Below are 22,132 nucleotides of genomic sequence, written 5' to 3'. Positions count from 1 at the left end.
TTCCTGGCCCAGGAACTTCCATATGCCACGGGTGTGGCCACATAAATAAAAAATAAATAATAAAAGTGCCAGGTGAGGAATTCATTTGAATTTTATCCTAGAGTTAGCCAATTGGTTTGATCCAAGGAAAAGTTGAAGGGAATGGGGTATATAAAAGAAACACCCCTGACCCCACCCAGATGGTGACTGGAACTACTGACTGTCCTTTCCACCCCACTTTTTCAGATTTCTTGTAGCTGTCTTACCCTGACCACTTTTTGTTCTGTGTGCGCGTGTATGTGTGTGCACGCATACAAAAGAGAATATGGTTACTTAGCCCTTTTTCTGCAAACCTATTTCTGTTGACTGGTGCGGATAGGGTAGGGTTATGGTGACGTTTCTATTCCTCCAGGTAGTACCTGAGGCCTGGGTTTAGCTGAAGCAGTTTAAATCCCACAGACCCCCACCCCCAACCCCTTGCCTTTCTTCCACCAGAGCCACTGAGCTGGTAAATGAGGTGATTATGGATCCAGGGACATACCCTCACTTGATCCTAGAATGTAAAGCTCTGGGAGGGCAGAGACCACACCTGACTTGTACACACAGGGCCATCCCTTTGCTCCACATGGAGCCTAGGTGCCTGGCACTTAGTAGATGCTCAGTAAGTATTTGCTGAGTGAATGACCAACTAATGACTTAATGCACGAAAGAAATCTTGTAAGCATCCGCGATCTATAGTAAGCAGCTTTCACAGAAGTTTTTTCAGGAGTACCGGCGTGAGCCCGAGGGTGGGGTGGGATCAACAAGGTCGCCCCCTTGCAGCAATGAGTCCTGAGCCCCGCCCCCAGGTGCCCGGGGCGGCCTTCCAGGCAGTCACGTGCTGGTGGCTGTCCAATCGTCGAGGGCGGGGCGGGGCTGGGCAGACCTAAAGGGTGCGGCGTGGTGAGGAGACAGAAGTTCCAGATTATATCTCCCGGTGTTGCTCTTGTCGCACAGCGGAGCGTGTCCCGAGCAGCGCCAGCAGGCGTCAGAGGCGGACGCCATGGCCACAACCTTCCGGGCGAGCGGTAACTGCAGGGCGGCCGGGACTCCCTGGGACGCGAAGGAGAGCCCTCCCTTTCCTTAGGAAGTTGTCGTCCCTACCCGCAGGTCGGCGCGCCCATCCATTCAGGCGAGCTCTGCGAAGGGACACAATAGTGTTCCTGCAGGCTAATTAGCTCTGGGAACACTCAAGCCCGAGCCTTTAGCTCCTGAGCAGGACGGAGCCAAGAGGGTTCCTCCGAGCTTGGGCCTGCGGGTGGGTGAGACCCGGGGGAGAAGGGGGCGGGGAGCTGTTGACTGATCTTGACTCTGCTCCCAGAGCATCAGCATATCCGCTACAACCCGCTGCAAGATGAATGGGTGCTGGTCTCAGCTCACCGAATGAAGCGGCCCTGGCAGGGGCAGGTAGAACCTCCGCTTCTGACGTCAGTACCCCGCCATGATCCCCACAACCCTCTGTGTCCGGGGGCCACACGGGCCAATGGAGAGGTAAGTCTTTAGATCCTACAGGTGCGGGCCGGGCTGGGGGGAGTAGCCTTTTCCCTCCCCACTTAGAGCTTCCCTTCACTCACAAGGGCGTGCACCTCCTTGGTCATAGCTTTTTTGACCCCCGAGTGAGCCTTCCCCACTCCCTTGTAACTTTGATGCCCTCCAAAACGTCTTGTGGTGTGGGCCAGCAAATACTTCTAGCCCACCCTTGTCAGTAGGTGAATCCTCACTATGAAGGCACCTTCTTGTTTGACAACGACTTCCCAGCTCTGCAGCCTGATGCCCCTAGTCCAGGTAACCCGGTTGGAGCTGCTGCGGGTGGGGCCTGGGTGAGGGGAGAGGCTGGACCTTGCTGGGGGACTTCTGTTGCAGAGAGTGATACTCCTTTATCTTAGGACCCAGTGATCACCCCCTTTTCCAAGCAGAGGCTGCTCGAGGAGTTTGGTAACTATGAATTTCCTCTCTTACATCCTTCAATTCGATGCCTGGACTGAGGACTGGAATTGGGCTCCAGCCCCAGCACAGCGAGCCCTATATCCCTGTCACCTCTCCTTCCTTCACCACCTAGTAAGGTCATGTGCTTCCACCCCTGGTCGGATGTGACACTGCCACTCATGTCAGTCCCTGAGATCCGAGCTGTCGTTGATGCCTGGGCCTCAGTCACAGAGGAGCTGGGTGCCCAGTACCCTTGGGTGCAGGTCTGTGAGGTCGTCCTTTTCCCTGGATGGGCCGGGAGGGGGTGGTGAAATTTGGTTCTGGGGAGTGCCATTTTTATTTCAACAGGATTTGTTTGGGAGGGGTTGACTTGGTGTCTTTTTTGGCTACAAAGCTCCCTACCCCTACTTCATAGATCTTTGAAAACAAAGGAGCCATGATGGGCTGTTCCAACCCCCACCCCCACTGCCAGGTAAGTGCATCAGGGTCTTTCCTGGATTTCTGGACTGAGTCCCAGCCAACGCTGTGGGGCAGGAAACTGGAGTAAAAGAAGGGACAGAGGAAGAATGCTAGTGAGGAGTTCCTGTCGTGGCACAGTGGTTAACGAATCCAACTAGGAACCATGAGGTTTTGGGTTCGATCCCTGGCCTTGCTCAGTGGGTTAAGGATCCGGTGTTGCGTGAGCTGTGATGTGGGTCGCAGACGGGGCTCGGATACCTTGTTTCTGTGGCTCTGGTGTAGGCCGGTGGCTACAGCTCTGTTTAGACCCCTAGCCTGGGAATCTCCATATGCTGTGGGAGCAGCCCTAGAAAAGCCAAAAAGGACAAAAAAAAAAAAAAAAAAAAAAAAGAATGCTGGTGATGCCCAGGCTTAGGGGTGAAGGATCTGCCTGTTCTTCTCTTGCTCCTTGACAGGTGTGGGCCAGCAGTTTCCTGCCAGATGTTGCCCAGCGTGAGGAGCGATCTCAGCGGGCCTACCAGAGTCAGCATGGAGAGCCCCTGCTAATGGAGTATGGCCGCCAGGAGCTGCTCAGGAAGGTGGGAGAAAGCCGGGCCTTGTGTCCCCAAGAAGCCCCTAACCTCACCCCAAAAAGGAGAAGTGTGAGGAGAAGGGTGTTAGGGAAGTAGCAGAGAGACTTGCTGAGAGGACAGCAGTGAGCTAAAGGAAAGAATGGTGCCTTAGACTAGGGTGGTAGTGGTAGAGGTGGTGAGAAACCACTGACTTCAGGGTACATTTTTTCTTCTGCTTCCCTTGCCTATTTTCTGACCCCTTCACACCCACCTTGATGACTTCATCTTCATTCAATCTGCCTAGGAACGTCTGGTCCTAACCAGTGAGCACTGGTTAGTACTGGTCCCCTTCTGGGCAGTGTGGCCCTTCCAGACACTACTGCTGCCCCGTCGACATGTGCGGCGGCTGCCTGAGCTGACCCCCTCTGAACGTGATGGTTAGCCTCCCAAATGGGATCTTGGGGACAGGTTTTCAATGGGGATGGCCCTGGTGGGGCCAGCATCTGGGCCCCAGACTGAGAGTCAGGCTCTGATTTCAGATCTAGCCTCCATCATGAAGAAGCTCTTGACCAAGTATGACAACCTATTTGAGACATCCTTTCCCTACTCCATGGGCTGGCACGGTGAGGCTTTTTGAGGGCTTTGTCCTCAACACCATCTCTGGGCTTTTGGGGCCCAGCCCCATGGACTACAACTCCCAGCAGGCCGTGGAACATTGGCTAGGGAAAGTGTTCAGAGCAGGAATGCTGGGATGGAGGGTGGAGAAGTGAACTTGGGGAAACTATGTTTTTCAGAGTATTTTCCAATGCCTGGTCTCCTCTCTGAAAGGGAATGCTGGGAGATGTAGTTTTCAGGTACCTAGTGTGGTTTGGGGGTAAGAGCTAGGCTGAAGAACTAAGAAAGGACCCGTCCCAACCATCTCTGCCTTCTTCCTATCAGGTGCTCCCACAGGATCAGAGGCTGGAGCCGACTGGGACCACTGGCAGCTCCATGCTCATTATTACCCTCCACTCCTGCGCTCTGCCACAGTCCGAAAATTCATGGTTGGCTACGAAATGCTTGCCCAGGCTCAGAGGGACCTCACCCCCGAGCAGGTCAGGACTTGGAACACTCCAAGTCCTTGGGTCCCCTTTTCTCCCCTATTTTCCTCAAGGGAGTCCCCACAATCATAACCCTGAGAACCCCTATAACCTGGGCATTCCTTGGGACTGGGAAGCTGCTCAATTCCTTCAACTTCCGGTTTTCCCAGCAGTCCTTATCACCACCCTCCCCACCCCATGCGCCCTCCCCTTCCGTCTGGCACTCAGAACCCCATACCACCATTCTGGACAGCCCTCGCCCTCCCTGATATCCCTTTTTCCTTTCCCAGGCTGCAGAGAGACTCAGGGCACTTCCTGAGGTTCATTACCGCCTGGGGCAGAAGGACAAGGAGACAGCAGCCATTGCCTGACCACACTGACCACAGGGCTTTCTGCCTGAGGGAACAAGGGCCTAGGGTTCGGGCAGATTTGGGGTCAATAAAACTGTGCTTCTCAAACTTTAATCACATGTTCTAACGCCAGAGGTCTTTGAACTCCAATCCTTAGGGTCTTGGGCTAAAGGCTGAAGGCACAGTTCCAGCTACAATTTTCTTGCCTATAGATGTGCAAAAACTTAAGCATACAACCTCCCCATCCGTCCTCCCCTGCCCCAAATCTCTGAACAAAATTAATTCTCAGTGTCATGTCTGGCTTATAGAGTCTCTTACTCCTAGAGTAACAAAGGCATCCCAGTTTAAAACTGTTTTAGAAGCCTTTGTTCTTGTCTTTGGCTGAGCCTTTGGGAAGGCCAGAGCCCCCTTTACCACCATCCCTAGGGGGTCAGCTCCACAAGCCTGGGACTGAGGCTTTGGTGGGGAGCGGGTGGGCAGGATCCTGGTCCCAGTGGTCAGTGGCCAGACCCTGGGCTGCTGGCCAGAAGCCTGGCTTTGTGAGTGGCTGCAGCTTGGCTCTGCTCCAGCCCACAGGGGCTGAAGGGGCGGGTAGGGAACGTGGACGTGGCTTTGTGTCCTTGGCTTTTCCAGACTCCCACGTGCAGCATGTTTGCTCAGGCTTTGCACACCTCTCTTGCCCCTGTGTCCCAATCACTGCACAGGGCAAAAGACAGCTCCAGTAAGGAAGGAGCTGTCAGAGTTAGGAGCTGCAGGGCCTGGAAGGAGGGGATGCTTTTTGGAGTGACCCTGGGTCTACTCTCTCCCCTAGGGACCTCTTTCCCTGGCAAGATTATAACTGTGTGGGAGCAACAAGCCAGGCAGCCCAGGACATATGAGGACACCCTGGGTCCTCCAAACTTTTAGGTGAGGATAAGAGCTTGCGAGCAATGCAGGAATGGCCAGAACAGAACGCTTTTTGTCTCCTGTCTTCTCAAGGGAGTTGAGTCTCTGGGAGGGCAGATCACGCAAGGCTGGACAGTGATGACCTGACCCTCGAGAACCTTGGCTGAACCTTCCCGTCTAGGATTCTTTCTCTCTTGAGAGAGACTGGAGGGGAAGGATCTGGGACTTGGAGTGTTGCTCTGGTCTGGAAGAAGCTCAGACAGATGTGGTACACATTTCCCTCAAGCCCCCATTGACTGGAGAGTGGGGGAAAACCCTGGATGGGTGGCTGCTTTCTTGACACACCCACTCACCCTCACACCCTTGATCCTACACCTTTGCTTTGGCTGCATTTCGGAATCACCTGGGGAATTTTATTTATTTGTCTTTTTTGTCTCTTTAGGGCCACACCTGAGGCACATGGAGATTCCCAGGCTAGGGGTCTAATCAGAGCCGTAGCCACTGGCCTACGCCAGAGCCACAGCAACGCAGGATCCAAGCTGTGTCTGTGACCTACACCACAGCTCAGGGCAATGCCAGATCCTTAATGTACAGAGCAAGGCCAGGGATTGAACCAGTGTACTCATGAATACTAGTCAGGTTTGCTAACCGCTGAGCCATGGCGGGGACTCCACGCCTGGGGAGGTTTAAACAATACTGATTTAACTGGAGTGTGGCTTGGCAGTTTTAAAACAACAATGGCCAGTGAAGTCTGAGAACCATTGCCTTACACCAGTCTACCTCCTGCCTTATCTTATCTGGAGTCGGGGGCACCTTCAGCCTCACCGTCACCTGCCAAGGGGCTCCTGAGCCACCGAACTTGAGGGGTTTGTTTGTGGAGGGGGAAGGGCCTCCTGGTCCTGCGGTCCCAGGAGGAGAGGCCTTCAGGCCCGGGACCCAGGAACCCCGCTCCAGACTCCGTCTCCCCCCGCGGCCTCCTCAGTCCGGGACGGGACAGGAAGTGTCCGGCAGAGGTGGGGGTGGAGGTGATTGGCAGTTGGAGGCTCCAATGGGCCGAGAGCCCCCCTATTTCGCCCCTTTCCTTCCATTGGTGCCCGGGCGGAGCCGCCCCCACTGCTGGGCCCCAGGGCGGGAGGGAGTAGAGGCCGGGGCAGAGGGCGAGGGCGAGGGCGAGGGCGGAGGGCGCTGGCGGCGGCGGCCGCGGAAGGTGAGGCCTGATGGGGCGGCGGGTGTACCCGAGGGAGCCGGGCCAGGGGAGGGCGGGGCAGGGGGGTGTGGGATTTGCTGGGCCGGGAGTGACTGATGGACTGTCAGTGTGTGTGTGTGTGTGTGTGTGTGTGCGCGCGCGCGCGCGCGCACGTGCGGGTGTGAGGCTGTGTGTGAAGAGGTCATTATGTGGGACCCCGCAACAGTGTCGCTAGTTGCAGCTGTCAGCTCGTGTGCCTGCGAGTGTCACCGTGCATGGGCTGAGTCGGCATGCGGCTGTGCCAGAGTGGGATTGTGTGTGTCTGTGCAGTTTGGGGGCAGAGACTGGGTCCTGTGTTTGTGTGTGGGAGAGGGCCCGTGACCACATCAGGGGATGTGTTTGGGGAAGGTCTCTGTGGGGTTTGAGACTCTGTCAGCGTGAGACTGGGTGGCTGGGTTTATATGCACCAATGTGTGACTTCAGAAGTGGCAGAGTAAGAATGAGGCTTGCAGTCTGTGTGTGTCCTGTGTCCTAACCGCTACTCTGGAGGAGTGGAGCTGGGTTTGCCTCTTAGGGACCCACTTCAACAGCTAGTGGGACTGACCTTTCTACTTAGTCGCTGGCAGGGGCACCCCCCATCCCCAGCACACTTGGCGTCCCCTCCTTTCTGAGAGTCCAGTTGCTGGTCGGCTGCTCCTTATTTTCTCTTTCCTCATCTGACTCAGTTTCTTTATATTTCTCTTTCTCTCCTACTGCTGCCTTCCTAGAGCAAGTGCTCTCGTGTCTTTTGAGTTTCATCTCCCCAGATATCTGTTTATCTGCTTTTTAGTCCTGCCTCTCACGTCCTCTGCTTCTCTGTCTCTGGGCCCCCACGTCTGACTTCTCTGTTCACCTTTGTCTCTTTGGCCACCTGGGGGCCTGGAATGGTGATGAGATGGGGCATCTGCTTTGCTAAGAGCTCCCTGGAACAGAGGGGAGCTTAAACTATGATGAGGAGTTGCTTTTGGGGGGTGCTGTGACCTCAGCCAGGGACAGAGTGCTAAGTGTGTGTGACGATGCAAGGAAAAGTGAGATGTGTGTGTCTGGCTGTGTGTCTGGCTGTGAGTAAATGGAAGTGTCTGAGGTTGATGTCTGAGTGTATCAGTGTAACTGTGAGTGGCGGGATCTGAGAGTGTGTGTCTGACGGTAAGTGTGGGTCTTGTGTATCTGGCACCAAGGGACCAAAGGCATTTCCTGGTGCTGGGGCCTGAAGAGCAGAGGGGGAGGTAAGAAATGGCTGGAACGTCCAGGGGAGGGGAACTGGCCTCTTTGGCTTTTCATTCTACCCCCAACGTGGGGCCTCTCTTCTCCGTCAAACGCAGCCGGCTGTTCCCCAAGGAAATATTTGCTGGGGAGTGAAGAGTGGGAGTGTGAGCATGTGTCTGAATTTTCATTCTGTTTCCACGTGTGTTCAAGGGCGTGTCTTCGTTGACCGTGCCTGGGGCGTCCACGCGTGAATGTGCCTGTGTTGGGCAGTGGGAAAACACGGAATGTCTCACTGACAGGGACGGCAGCAGCCCTCCTTTCCCTCTTGCTGGGCCTGGCTGTGCCTGTGGCTTCCTTTCCAGACTGGGGGGGAGGCGTCTTTCCTTCCCAGGGCCTTGGGTGGGAGGGGGTGAGAGAGGAGGAGGGGAGAGGGACGAGGGGGAGGGGGCCTGGCTAGGGGCGGCTGAGCTCCAGGGCGCAGAGGGGCGGGGGCAGGGAAGGGGAAGGAGGGGACGATTCTGGGGTCCCAGCACTGAGTAGAGCTGAGTCGGGTGCTGTAGCTGGTGGGAGGAAGTCCTGAAGGCCATGGACACTCAGCCACTGGGATCTCCGAGGTAGGGCGGGGCTGATCAGGGTAAATGTGCTGGGAGGTCGGGGGGCGGGGGGTGGGGGGGGAACCACCAGCCACACTCAGACACACAGACACGTGGAGGCCCCTGCTCAGGTCTTCTTGAGAAGGGTCTGTGCTCTCCCTCTTCAGGAGCCCTCGCCCAGGGCCTCTCTCCACGTGCCCCTCTGTCCCCATTCCCACTTCCCCACTGCCTTCCTCCTGCTTTCTTTCTCCCTTCGAGAATCCCTCTCTCCTAGGACCCCCATCCCCCATACACACGTGGTTGGGTACTTTTTTGACTTTTCTGAGATCCTGCTGCCCTAGCTCAGCTCTTGCCTCCTTGAGTCCCCACCACCTCCCTGTCCTGAGCTCTGAGCATCTCTTTGTCCTGTGGCCCCCACCCCAGGCCCCTGTTCCTGCAGGCTCCCAGCTCCCCTCAGCCTCCTCTCCCCTCCCCGCCACCCTGTCTCCATCTGCTGGCTCCTCGCCCGCCCCCAGCCTCTGGCAGCAGCCAGGGCATCTGGATCTGCTTAACTCCGCAGCCTCAGCCTGCACCCTAGCCCCATCCAGCCTCACAGGCTCGAGACCAACAAGATTCCAGAGTCAGGCCCAGATGAACGGCCCAAGGAGCCAGAGCAAGGAGCCAGGTCCAGGCAAGAGGAGGCTTGGCAGCCCGAGCAGGGCTAGGCCTCATGGCAGCAGTACAGGGTGGGCTCAGACCCACCATGACAGTCCCTATCTCAGGGTGCTGGGGACTGCCTCAGGTCCATCAGAGGCAATGACTCTTCCCAGGCCAGGTGGGGATGGACATGGAATTCTCAGCAACTAGATTGGAGGAGTTAATGGGAGTGACTGAGCTGGTGCCAGCATTTGGTGCCAGGGGTGGGTGCCAAGGGTGGTGGTGGTGGTGGGGCAGTGCTGGCACAGACTGTCGCCTCCGGCTTTTGTTCTGGGCCCTAAGCCCATGACTGAGAAGGAAGGTGTGAGGGCGTGTGTGTGTGTGTGTGTGTGTGTGTGTGTGTGTGTGTGTGTGTATTCATGCACTTGCACACGGGCACTGGGTGTAAGGTGCCAAAGGGACCTTACATCAGATGCCCCCATGATTTCTGATATCCTTACTCCACTTGGATCCTGATTTCTCCCTTGAAACCCCATATGGAAGAGGAGGCAGGCTTCAGCCTCCCATCGTGGGGATGGAGGAATCAATGACCTTGCCTCTCTCCCCACAGATGAGCAGCAGCTGCTCAGGGCTGAGCAGGGTCCTGGTGGCCGTGGCTGCAGCCCTGGTGTCTGCCTCCTCTCCCTGCCCCCAGGCCTGGGGCCCCCCAGGTGAGAACAACCCTGCTTTATGACCCAACTCTAACTTGTGACTTGCCACCATCACTGTGACCCATTTTCATGCCAAACTTCTAACGCAGCCCCTGACATCCAACCTGGCAACATTCCCCTCTCCACCCTGCCCTCTGCCCTCTGTCTCTAGATTCTAATATGATGCTTTGACCCCATGACCCCACTCAGATCATAAAAGTCCACCCCTTACCCTTGTTACTCTTATAAAGTGTGGGGTGGGGTGGGAAAGGGAGAGCCTCTGCTCAGAAGTGCCCTCCACAGGGGTCCAATATGGGCAGCCTGGCAGGTCCATGACGCTGTGTTGCCCTGGAGTGACTGCTGGGTAAGTGCTCCACCGGCCTGTTGGGCTGACAGGACCCTTTTATAACCCTTTCTTGAAACTGCCTGGTCCTCATACCCTTCCCATCCTTGTCCCTTGTACCTGTAATCCTCACCTCTCTACCTCTCTTAACCCTTAAACCATCCTTATTCAATAGAACATGCAACCAACATGTATTGTACACCTGCTAAGTACCTGGCCTATTTTAGGCCCTGGGATACAGCAGGCACAAGTCAGGCAAGATGCTTGGTAGTAATACCTGTAGGGCAAGAAATCAAAAGAGAGTGATGTGGGCGAGGATAACTGAGTCATTACTTTTTACCGGTAATCAGGGAAGGCCTCTCTGAGGAGGTGACATTGAAGGTGATTTCTGAACGTTAGGGTATAAGCAAGCATTCCTTTTTTCTTTTCTTTTAACGCCGCACCTGCGGCATATGGTGGTTCCCAGGCTAGGAGAAGCTGCAGCTGCCAGCCTATACCATAGCCACAGCAATGCCAGATCCAAGCCGTGCCTGCAACCTATTCCATAGCTCATGGCAACACCGGAACCTTAACCCATCGAGTGAGGCCAGGAATCGAACCTGCATCCTTATGGATATTGGTCTAGTTCTTAGCCCACTGAGCCACAACAGGAACTATCTAAGCAAGCATTCCTGACAGAGGGAACAGCTCATGCAAAGCCCTGAGGTGGGAGTGAGCTCCACACTGGAACCTAAAGGAAGCCCAACCTGACTGGGGTACAGTGGAGGAGGGGGAGAGAGTGAGGCGAAGAAGTGGGGGAAGGCCAGGACTAGATCCCCAGGGCTTTGTAGGCCAGCAAAAGGAGTTTGAGCTTTACTGCAAGCACAGTGAGAAGCCAGTGGAGAGCTGCAGAGGTGTCTGACTCACACTGTACATCTCCCCTCTATCCTCATCTCATCTCACCTCCAGGGCCCCGGTGTCCTGGTTTCGGGACGGGGAGACAAGGCTGCTCCAGGGACCCGACTCTGGGCTCGGCCACGAACTGGTCCTGGCCCGGGCAGAAAGCACGGACGAGGGCACTTATATCTGCCGGACCCTGGATGGTGCACTTGGGGGCATGGTGACCCTGCAGCTGGGCTGTGAGTTGGGGAGGGAGCGTAGGGTGGCAGTGATGAGACACGGGGCTCCTGAGGGAATCCTGGCTCTGGGTAAGCCCCCCTGGGAATGGTGGGGACCTGGGGACTTCTCAGTCTCCAGCTACACTCTCTGCCCCTAGACCCCCCAGCCCGCCCTGTGGTGTCCTGCCGAGCGGCTGACTATGAGAACTTCTCCTGCACTTGGAGTCCCAGCCAGGTTAGCGGCTTACCCACCCGCTACCTCACCTCCTACAGGTGTGTGCATGATCGGGTGTGTATGCCTATATGCTTGGGTGTGTAGCAAAACGTAGGTGTGGGAGGCAGGGAGGGAGGACCCTCTTTTCCTGCCCGACCTCAGACGGCCCCCTCCCTGCCAGGAAGAAGACCGTGCCAGGAGCTGATGGCCAAAGGTAGGACATGAAGGGGGAGCTGGGGGCTCCAGCTGGATCCCGCCACGAGCATTTCCAAAGCTCAAGGCCACATCCTCCCTCCTAGGATGAGTCCATCCACAGGGCCCTGGCCATGCCCACAGGAACCCCCAGGGGCTGCCCGCTGTGTAGTCCATGGAGCAGAGTTCTGGAGCCAATACCGGATCAATGTGACCGAAGTGAACCCCCTGGGGGCCAGCACACGCCTGCTGGATGTGAGCCTGCAGAGCATCTGTGAGTAGCCTCTCCTATAGCTCTCCCAAGGTCCCTAGCACGAGACCCCAAATGGACCCCAGAGTATAGGTACCCCCCCTGATTCATAACCACCCCCGCAAGGTCCCAAGTGGTTCCCTCCTGACATAGATCCATTTCAGCACACAGGTGGCCCCCACAGGGACTAAGAAGCCAAAGAGATCAGAGCCCAGGAGGCAGTGTTACATCAGCCTCTAGAGGCTGCTCCCACTGCCTGCTTCCTTCTAGGCCCTGTGCTAAAGGCAGCCCTATCTCATGTCCTCCCTGCCCAATGGAAGCCCTTGTTGGCCTCTCTTTCCTCTTGATCTGTATGTGGAAGGGGGTCACTAAACCTCTGGCTGGCATTGGGGCCAACTCAACTTCTTGGATGGAAAGCAGAATCACTCTTTAATTCAATCAACAAATCTTTCAAAAAATTCATCCTCAGATCTCAGCTTACTTTACAATAGCGAGGACAGATAGGTCCTGAGCCTCATGGATGATCAAGCTTAAGACTGCCCCCACCCCCTTGGAAGTGCCTCCCCTCAGATACCTTTAGGCACATACTCATTTCCCCCCAGGAGGTGGTGGGGAAGAGATGAGTACCTGTCTTGTGCCCTGACTTTGTGTCTCCACTGCCCTCAGTACGCCCTGACCCACCCCAGGGGCTGCGGGTAGAGTCGGTACCTGGCTATCCTCGCCGCCTGCGTGCTAGCTGGACATACCCTGCCTCCTGGCCCCGCCAGCCCCACTTCCTGCTCAAGTTCCGGCTGCAGTACCGTCCAGTGCAGCATCCAGCCTGGTCCACGGTGAGGCCTTGGCGTGTTTCCCAATCTGGGGCTGTGGGTCTTCTCTCTAGTTTCGTGTTCCTGGGTGTTCTGCATGACTGGCTCTGGCAGGTCACTGATGCCCTTTGGGCTCCCCCTACAAAGTTATCTCTGTGAGCTGGGCTTTGTGCTGGGTGCTGGAGTTGTAGCAGGGACCAGCAGAGCAAGCCTCTGCCCAGCAGGGTTGTAATTCTGATGTCAGCCCATCTGTGGGAAGACAACAGCAACCTTTTAAAAAGTGGATTGGGGGAGTTCCTGTTGTGGCTCAGTGGTAATGAACCTGACTAGTATCCATGAGGACATGGGTTTGATCTCTGGCCTCGCTCAGGGGGTTAAGAATCAGGCGTTGCTGTGAGCTGTGGTGTAGGTCACAGACGTGGCTCAGACCTGTCATTGCTGTGGCTGTGGCTGGCAGCTTCAGCTCCCATTCAACCTCTAGCCTGGGAACTTCCATATGCTGCGTATGTGGCCCTAAAAAAAGACACACACACACAAAAAAACCAAAAATAAGAACAAAACCCCAAAAACTGTCCCTTTAAAAAAAATAAAAAATAAGTGTTCTGGGAGTTTGGGATTAGTAGATGCAAGCCATTACATTTAGAATGGATAAGCAGTGAGGTTCTGCTGTATGGCACAGGGAACTATATCTAATCACTTGTGATAGAACATGATAAAAGATAATATAAAAAAAAACATATATATATGTATAACTGGGTCACTTTGCTGTACAGCAGAAATAGACAGAACATTGTAAATCAGCTATAATAAAAAAACTAGGAGTTCCCGTGCTACTGCAGTGGAAACGAATCCGACTAGGAATCATGAGGTTGTGGGTTGGATCCCTGGCCTTGCTCAGTGAGTTAAGGACCTGACGTTGCTGTGAGCTGTGGTGTAGGTTGCATACGAAGCTCAGATGGCTCAGATCCCACAGATGCTGTGGCTGTGGTGTAGGCCTGAGGCTGTAGCTCTGATTCGACCCTTAGCCTGGAACCTTCATATGCTGCAAGTGTGGCCCTAAAAAAAGGGCAAAAAAACCCAACAAACAAACAAACTAAACAAACAAAAAAACCCAACAAAAATCAAACCAAACCAAACCAAAACAAAACACCACACACACACACAGACACACACACACAAAACCCTGAAAATAACCAAAAACCTTTTCCAGGAAAAGGAGTGCCTTTCACTCTGGGATACATCCTCATACACTCATATACTCAGATGTGAATAGAGGTGAATTCCCACCTCTGGAGTCTAGAAATGACAAAAATTGGCTAGCATCAGGCCTGGGGAGCTGCTGCCTCAGAGGATAACCAATATTTATTGAACGCAGTCTGCCCACCAGGCACTGTGCTACACATTTTACGTGTATTGTCTCGTTTAGGTGTATTCACCTCTATTTTACAAATGAAGAAACTGGGACACAGAGAGAGGCCCAAGGTCACCCAGTAAGTGGTACAGCAAAGATTTGAACCCGGGCAGTCTGATGTCACAGCCTGTCCACATAACCACTTTGCACTTTTGTCTTCCAAACACTAGGTGTAGACCTGACACCATCAGCCACTCTACGTGAGGCCCCAGACGGCTGCCTCAGGCTGACACGGACAGGACTGGGAGGAAGGGGCGCTCTTTGTAGACTGGGCCTGGGCGGCAGGTAGGGTCCGTGCTTATAACCTGGATAACGCAACGACAAACCATCTGCACTCCCAGGTGGAGCCGGCTGGATTGGAGGAAGTGATCACGGACGCCGTGGCTGGGCTGCCCCATGCCGTGCGGGTCAGTGCCCGGGACTTTCTGGACGCAGGCACCTGGAGCGCCTGGAGCCCGGAAGCCTGGGGGACTCCGAGCACCGGTGAGAGACGGAGCCTGGGTCAAGGGCACAGCTTTTATCTGCAGAACCGCAGCCGCTGGCTGGCCGCGTGGCACACGCCCCGCCCACGCAGGCGTGGCAATTGCGGCCAGGCTTCAGCAGCAGCTGCCTGCAGCCCGGCCCCAGCTTAAGCCACGCCCCTCATGCTCCACCCTTCAGTTTACCCGTCCCCAGAAGCTAGTTCCGCCCTTTCAAGCTCCGCCTCGCAGGCACCTCTGTGTCCAACCCTGGCCCTAGCGTCGCCTGGCCGAGCCTGGCCTCTGCCCTCACCTCGCTTGGACAGTCCTCCTCAGGTCTCGTCTCCCTTCAGGGCTCCTACTGAAGGAAATACCAGCTGGGAACCAGCAACACTCACAGCCAGAGGAAGAACCTCAGGCGGACAGCCCCACTCCCCCAAGACCGTCCCTCCTACCTGACCCGCGGCCACTTGGTGAGCTTGGGAGGATGGGCAGAGGTGCTAGAGGATGGGAGAGGCCCAGAAAAGAGGGCACCTACCGAGTTTGATCAGATAGGCTTGCTCTCACAGCTGACATGTGACCTTCCCCCTCAGACCACAGAGACCCCCTGGAGCAGGTGGCTGTGCTGGCATCTTTGGGAATCTTCTCTCTCCTGGGACTGGTGGCTGGGGCCCTGGCATTGGGGCTCTGGTAAGTGACTGCCATTGGCCCTTCAGCCTCTAATAGCACACAGATGCTCTGATATCCATAGCCCACACCGGTTCCCACCCCTCATGACTTCCCAGTGATCCTGTCTGATTCTGGAAGCATTCCTCCTCCCTCTCCTGCCCCCAACTTCATGATTCTCACTGATTCCTCTCTTGGCCCTTTAGTAATACACCTTTTTGGAGGAGACTGAGATGCCCCACATTGTCAGGGAGACATCTTCCTTTTTGTGCTTCAGGCTGAGGCTGAGACCAGATGGGAAGGACGGACCCCCAAAGCCTGGGTTCTTGGCCCCCATGATTCCAGTGGATAAGCTTCCAGGTGAGTATTACCTCTAGGAGGTTTGGACTTGGAGACATTTGCCCTCATTTGAGTGTCTGGATTAAGTAAGAGCCAGATGCCTTAGTTATCATAAGGGTTTTGGGAATCAGAGTTGGATCTCCTTTTTTTTTGTCTTTTTCTAGGGCTGCACCCCTGGCATATGGAAGTTCCAGGCTAGGGGTCTAATTGGAGCTGTAGCGCCAGCCTATGCCAGGGCCATAGCAACGCCAGATCCGAGCTGTGTCTGCAACCTACATCAGAGCTCATGGCAATGCCGGATCCTTAACCCACTGAGCAAGGCCAGGGATCGACCCCCCAACCTCATAGTTCCTAATCGGATTTGTTAACCACTGAGCCACAATGGGAACTCCAGATCTCATTGTTATGACGTCTGGACTCAGGGATGGGCCTTTCATCCTTGAGTCCCTGGGCTCAGGTTGGGTCTCTTCTGTCTCTTGCAGGAATCTCAAGCTCCTTGCTGGGCTCCTTCCTCATTTTCAGGATATTAGGCTCAGAGCTAGATATCCATCCTTATTTGGGGTGTCTGGATCAGAGCTGGGTCTCCTCCCTTAGTTTTCTGTATTTTGCCCATGCCTGCCAGGGAAATCCCCTCTCTTATTCTTTATGTACTTGGGCCCAGAGCTAGGTCCACTCCCTCATCTTCAGGGTGTTGGGAGTCACTCAGAGGTGGGCTCCCCTATTCATTCTTGGAGTGTTGGGCTCAGAGCTGGGTGCCCTTCCTCATTCTCAGGGTGTCGTAAGATCCAGTCCTACTTTCTCCCTTGATTTTCCTCCTTCTTCTAGGAGCCCCCAACCTGTAGAGGACCCTGGAGGGCTTCAGCTGACTCCATCTATAACTCTGTCTTGTTGGTGTGGATGGATGGACAGGACAGTAGATCCCCATGGAGGCGGGTCTCGGCTGGAAGTTCTGTTTGGAGCCCATTTCTATGAGACTGTTCCAAACCTGCCAGCTAAAAGGTGCCTGGACCTCTGACTTCATCCCAGAGCTGGAGGTCCACCTGAGGAATGTGTGTAGATGTGTATGCTTGTGTCCATGTGTGGCAGTGTATGTGAGGCAGGAAATGTGTGTGCTCTGCATGTATGTAAATAGGTGCCTGGAGTGTGTGTGTGGGTCCTCGGCTCTTGGCCTTGCCCCGGTGGGGGTTGTGAAGGCATGAATAAAGAGAATGAGGAGGTTCTCCTGTTTATTGACAGTCTCCCAGCTCCAGATTCAGGACTCAGAGGAGAGTGCATAGAATTTGGAGACCACAGTCAGAGACTATTGTCCAGTCTTGCTTTATTATTTTGGCTAATGGGGGCCCTGGCCCTTTTCCCCTACAGCCCCAAACTCAGTTTGGGCAGAGTCCCCTGGAGCCTCCGTCCATGGTGCTCAAACCACCGAGCCAGGCTGCGGTTCTGGGGGTGGATGCAGACACTGCGTCGAGACAGGTGAAGCCTAGGAAAGGAAAGGAAAGGTCCAAAACCATGGTCATCATAGCCTAGGGATGAGGCTAAAGTCCAGGAAGTAGAAGCAAAGGCCAGATGAAAATCTGAGTTGGCATCAGAATTAGCAGTTGGGGCTGGAATTGAGATCAGCATCAGGGTTTGGGACTGAAGTCAGAGTCAGGGGTCAAATCAGGGGCAGGGTCAAAGCTCACACGAAGGCCTGGAGGTGACAGTCCCCATCAGCTTCCTGCAGTTCCACCCGGATGATCTGCCTCAGTAGCTTGCTTGAGAGTGGCTGTCGGTAGAGCTGAGTACAGCATGTAGTGCTGGGTGGCAGTATCAATGCTAGGGGACAATGGGACCATGTGTTCAGAGGACTTCTGACCCCAGATTTCTCCATCAGACAGCCTGGAGGCTGGGCTTCCTGGACCCCTTTCCTTCCATCTCATTCACCCAGACCCCTGGCCTTCTAGACCCCAAAGCACTCACCTGCTCCAGGATCTGGGCTCAGGAGCAACAGTATCAGCAGGAGGCTGCTAGTGGGTGAGGGCCCCTTCATGATGCTCAGCCTGGATACTTCCTTCCCTCTCCTCTTCCTTCCCTACCTTTTATCTGGGTGCCTTTTACCTGGGGCACAGGTGAGTCAGAGGCAGGTGAAGATGTATTGCTCATCCTGTGATACTCCTGGGCCCTAATTACCTCCGACCCCTGTGCCACAGACCCCCTCCTCTTTTAGGACTACCATTTCCCAGGGGTGCTTAAGTCCTACTCAGAGAAACCCTGGGGGAAAAGGGTTGTGTCCTGTGGGGACTGATGGTGACAGTAACTGAGTAAGGGCAGCCAAGGATCCGTAGTGACACTGAGTGACTAATGGATGGACATTCACACTCACAGTTACACACACAGTTACACATTCACACAGTCACACCTCACTGGCTCAACCTCACGTGGTCAGACAACCAGACAGACTCGTCCAGCCCCAGTTCTACTTAAAGTCCCACTCCCACACAGTTGTTTTCACAGTCATCCAACCATATAAGCATATGAACATATAAGCAATTCTGATGGGGGAGCTGTGGGTAGGGTGAGAGTAGAGGGCAGGCTAGCAGCAACTTGCCTTCATTTTTCCCCTCCCTGCTTCCTGCCCTAGCCTGCTTGTCTTATCAGGAGAAACTGATGGGAATGGGTCCCTAAAGTAGGCCCTTCTGGCTGAGGAGGAGTCTTGACAGGGCCAGTCACATTCAGAGTGAGAAGCTGGGAGATGGCCCTTTTTGGTGGTAATGGGATGACTTGAGGATACTGAGGTGGGGGTGGTTTTCCCCAGGAAGATGAGATAGGGAAGAAGGATGGAGATGGATAAGGAGGGCACATGGGGGAAGATAAAAGTTCTTTGTTGCCAGGGTGCTGCTGTCAAATGGGTAAAAGACCCAAGCAATCTTACCTTCCTGTTTTTACCTAGTCCTGTCCCAGACATGCCAGCCTCTTGCTAGGAGGGGCTTAGTGTTTCCAGACTCAGTCCCTGGCTTCCTGAGACATCAGACTCGAGAGCTCCTTTGTTTTACTCAAATGCTAGGCTCTTTACTGTGGGCCTGGAAGAATATCCTTCCTCATCCCAACAATGACCCCTAAACCCTCTGCATCCCATCCTCTTGCTAAAGCCTCTGCCTCCCATCTCTTTCCTGTCCCTTCTTAATCCCACATCTAGGCCTCACTTACTCTTCCCCTCACCTCCCAGTGTAAAACTATTCTTCCTCTTCCTCCTCCTGTCCTTGCCAGGAAGCTGGGAACAGCCTAGGGTGGGGACAGGCTGCTAAGTTTAGTGCCCCTAACACTAAAGAAATTTCCCAATCTTTTTTTTTTTTTTTTTTCCGGCTGTGCCCATAGCATGTGGAAGTTCCTGGGCCAGGGATCGAACTTGCAACACAGCTGTAGCCAGACCCACAGCAGTAACAACTCTTAACACATTGAGCCATGAGGGCACTCCAAGAACTATCCAGTCCTGATCTGGAGATTTCAACCCTCTTGCCCTGCTCTGTATCTGAAACATAAATTGAGTCATAACCCGATAATCCAGCCTTCTTGTAGTTGTTGCAGGGGTACCTTTTGCAACTCTCTGCTCTGTGACCAGCTGTCCTCTATGGGGCAGGGCTACTCTTTTTTTTTGTTTGTTTTCTCTTTTTAGGGCCACACCTGTGGCATATGGAGGTTCCTTGGCTGGGGGTCGAATCAGAGCTGTAGCTGCTGGCCTACAGCACAGCCACAGCAACACTGGATCCTTAACCCACTGAGCGAGGCCAGGGATCAAACCTGAGTCCTCATGGAGACTAGTTGGGTTCGTTACCGCTGAGCCACAACCGGAACTCTGAGAGGTCACTCGTTTTGAACTTCTAGTACCGGTGGTCTCTCTCCCACCCTCCAGTCTGGACTTGTGCTCCAGAGCTTGGGTGCAGACACTGAGGTACCATCATCTTGTCACATATCTTCATCAGCTGGCTGGCTGTCACACACTCTAGTTTCTCATGGACCAGTCAGTCCAGAAGCCTGGGAAGGCAAGAAACAAATTCTTCCGGGTATGTACCCATCTCTCCCCTTTGGCTTCTCCAAAGATAGGGTTAAGTCCTCCCAACTACAGTCTGCTCTGGTAGGGTCAGCCCCAGGCTAAAAATTAGCTTGACCCCATGCACAAACTGGGCTGTCTCTTGGGAATTCCTGTTGTGGCGCATCGGAAACAAATTTGACTAGCATCCACAAGGGTGTGGGTTCAATCCCTGGTCTCACTCAGAGGGTTAAGGATCTGGCATTGCTGTGGTGTAGGTTGCAGAGGCGGTTCGAATCTGGCGTTGCTCTGGTTGTGGTGTAGGCCAGCAGCTGTAGCTCCGACTTGACCCCTAGCCTGGTAACTTCCATATGCCTCCAGTGTGGCCCTAAAAGAAGAAAAAAAAAAAAAACAAAAAACAAACCCACCCCAAAAAACTGGGTTGTCTCTTTACTTCTCTGGTGCCTTCTATGGTGGCCAGTCCCTAAGTGAAAGCAGTCCCACTAGGCATCCTCAACTCTTCAGCACTTCAGGCACTAGTGGGTCTCAGGTCAACTGGGTGACAAGACAGAAAGGGCATGTAGAAGTGTTGGCTTCCCAGGGAGGTAATGCTTGGTAGGTTGATGCCAAGTATCTTTAAACTTGGGATGAGACCAAAGGAGCCAGACACTGGGGTATTAATTGTAGGAAAGGGCTCTAACAGTCCAAAGTCATTCCCTCGTGTCAGGTTGAGGGAGGCAGTTTCTAGGAATCTTCCCCCCTTTTCTCACAGCCTACTTTCTACAACTCTGGGCTTAAAGTATTTTAGATCCACTCCCAGGAGAGGAAGATTCTTCAGACACCTGGCAAAACCCAGAATAGGAGGAAGGTGGTAGTAGTAAAGGGCTAGCGTTGTGAGAATCTTATGGATGTGGGGATAAGGTTGGGAGGAAGACCTGGCGTGCATGCGTGTGCGCGTGTGTGTTGGGCCGGGGATGGGGTGGTGGTGATTAGGTAGTGACAAGCCTGTACGATAGGAGCAGAGGCCTAACTCTGATGGGGCATCCTTAGGAATACTGGGGGCCGGGATATGGACGGGCACCTTATCGGGGAGAGAGGCCCTGTCAGTAAGGAATCAGCCGCTTGGAGAGGGGCTCCTAGCCGGAATGGCGGCAGCGGCGGCAGAGTCAGGTGGGCAGCACGGTGGCTTCGGTTTAAATCTTTAATGCACCAGCTGACTGGACAGTGGCAGCGGGGGTGCGACGGGGGCGGCCGCGATTGGAGCGTTGGCGAGCAGAGCCCAGGCCGCTTGACAGACAGCTCACCAGCTCCGCAGAGTCTCCAGCTTCTGCTCGCGAGGGTGCGCCGAGCTGTGGCGCTACCCAACACTGGGATGAGGTGAGGCGGGGGTTCTTGGCACTTGCACCCGATCCCTTCTCCCGGACTGAGCCTCGAGCATGCCCCGAGCGAGGCCGCGGTATGTCATCTGCCCCCCTTGGCTCCCTCCGCCACATGAGCAGCCAGGGGAAAAAGTAGAAGCATCCGCAGTAGATCCTGCGGCGAGAAGGCAGAGCCGGGCCGGGCGGGCCGGGGCGGGGCGGGGCTGACCCCACAGATCCCGGCCCTTGAACGACTCGCCCCTCTCCTGGAAGGCTCCATCCCGCCCCTTAGGGGCGGCCCTCTACAGTCCACGCCCCCTAAGGGGCCCCAGCCCTCCTGCTTCTCTCGCCCCTTCCTCCCACCCCAGAACGTCTAGGTTCCTCCCCCACAGAACCCCGCCTCCACTCACTCCTCCTCCACCTCCAGCGCCACCTCGTATCTCCTCAATCTCGACATGTCCTAGGGAGCGGCATGGTTGAATCTAGGGTTCGCCAACCCCAGGTCCCCTTCTCTGTCATTCTCAGGACCGGTCTGACTTGTTCTCGGGTAATATGAGACAAGTGCTCCCGGAGACTCAACTGCCACATCAGGACAGGGTGGGATTGAAGATTTGGAAGGCATTAGACTTAAAGGGATTGGGAGGTCGGTCCTCTCGGGGACACGGGAAAATAGAAGGTGAGGGCCAAAGGCTTGGAGGTCGTTGTTCTGGGATATTTGGTTGGGGCCCTGGGTGAGGGTTTTCGTGGGCTGGGGTCACCTGGAGGTTAGATGAGGGGTCAACGCAGCCTAAACTCCGCCCTCCCTGGCTCCACCCCGGGAAACAGTTCTCTAGTCGACGTCATAAGGACGTCTGGGCACTAGGGGTGGGGCTTACCTATTACCCGGAAGGGGCGGAGCCAGGGCACTTCTTCAGAGGAGGGGGAGTCCAAGGGGCGGAGTCGAGTTTTATCACCAACCGAGGCATAGAACCGTCTTTTATTTTTATTCTTTATTATTTATTTATTTTTGCTTTTTAGGGCCGCCCACGGCATATGGAGGTTCCCAGGCTAGCGGTGGAATCGCAGCTGCAGCTGCCGACTGACATCGCAGCCACAGCAACGCTGGATCCCCGACTCACTGAGGGAAGTCAGGGATCGAACGTGCATCCTCAAGGATGCTAGTTGGTTTCGTTCCCGCTGCACCACAACGGAAACTCTCAGAACCCTCTTTTATGAGGCTGTCAGAGTTTGGAGCCCCACCCTAGGAGATGGAGGCCTCAGCACCAGGCAGCAAGAAAAGCTTTGGATGCTGTCCAGTACTATTTTCTCAATCCCCTCTCTTCTCCCTTCCCTTGGCTTTTGCTCTGGCAATTGCGTTTCTTATCTGTCCCATTCTACT

General features: G+C 54.8%; 4 protein-coding genes across 9 annotated transcripts; 2 read left to right on the top strand and 2 right to left on the bottom strand.

The window, feature by feature from the left end:
- On the top strand, positions 883–4,525 carry GALT (galactose-1-phosphate uridylyltransferase). 3 transcript variants are annotated; one of them, XM_003357717.5, is made up of 11 exons: positions 883–1,046; positions 1,340–1,509; positions 1,728–1,803; positions 1,905–1,953; positions 2,078–2,207; positions 2,360–2,416; positions 2,859–2,981; positions 3,259–3,391; positions 3,494–3,577; positions 3,894–4,048; positions 4,324–4,497. In XM_003357717.5, the coding sequence occupies exons 1-11, from the start codon at positions 1,022–1,024 to the stop codon at positions 4,402–4,404; spliced, it is 1,083 nt and encodes a 360-aa protein (XP_003357765.1). In that variant the 5' UTR covers positions 883–1,021; the 3' UTR covers positions 4,405–4,497. The 3 variants fall into 3 exon arrangements, with proteins under 3 accessions (XP_003357765.1, XP_005668101.1, XP_005668100.1); XM_005668043.3 differs by having other exon boundaries at positions 924–1,128; XM_005668044.3 differs by lacking the exons at positions 3,259–3,391; positions 3,494–3,577 and having other exon boundaries at positions 891–1,046; positions 4,324–4,525.
- Positions 6,360–16,691, top strand: IL11RA (interleukin 11 receptor subunit alpha). 4 transcript variants are annotated; one of them, XR_002336313.1, is made up of 13 exons: positions 6,360–6,475; positions 9,539–9,638; positions 9,921–9,981; positions 10,909–11,078; positions 11,216–11,330; positions 11,453–11,485; positions 11,571–11,737; positions 12,380–12,543; positions 14,272–14,413; positions 14,742–14,861; positions 14,982–15,078; positions 15,261–15,414; positions 16,219–16,612. XR_002336313.1 is itself a non-coding variant. In XM_003130670.5 (13 exons), the coding sequence occupies exons 2-13, from the start codon at positions 9,539–9,541 to the stop codon at positions 16,233–16,235; spliced, it is 1,269 nt and encodes a 422-aa protein (XP_003130718.4). In that variant the 5' UTR covers positions 6,360–6,475; the 3' UTR covers positions 16,236–16,691. The 4 variants fall into 4 exon arrangements, 3 of the variants coding, with proteins under 3 accessions (XP_003130718.4, XP_020920331.1, XP_020920330.1); XM_003130670.5 differs by having other exon boundaries at positions 15,332–15,414; positions 16,219–16,691; XM_021064672.1 differs by lacking the exon at positions 6,360–6,475 and adding an exon at positions 6,610–7,719 and having other exon boundaries at positions 15,332–15,414; positions 16,219–16,622.
- Positions 16,695–17,443, bottom strand: CCL27 (C-C motif chemokine ligand 27). Its single transcript, NM_001003922.1, is given in 3 exon segments — positions 16,695–16,870; positions 17,073–17,205; positions 17,350–17,443. Coding segments are annotated over 3 exon segments (324 nt in total). The 5' UTR covers positions 17,420–17,443; the 3' UTR covers positions 16,695–16,749.
- On the bottom strand, positions 19,783–21,211 carry LOC110255597. Its single transcript, XM_021064274.1, is given in 3 exon segments — positions 19,783–20,705; positions 20,708–20,745; positions 21,165–21,211. Coding segments are annotated over 3 exon segments (201 nt in total). The 3' UTR covers positions 19,783–20,589.

The sequence above is a fragment of the Sus scrofa genome, chromosome 10 (assembly GCF_000003025.6).
Source record: "Sus scrofa isolate TJ Tabasco breed Duroc chromosome 10, Sscrofa11.1, whole genome shotgun sequence".
In the NCBI taxonomy this organism is placed as follows: Eukaryota; Metazoa; Chordata; class Mammalia; order Artiodactyla; family Suidae; genus Sus; species Sus scrofa.
The sequence above is the reverse complement of the archived record's forward strand: the minus strand, read 5'-3'. Positions and strand labels throughout refer to the sequence as shown.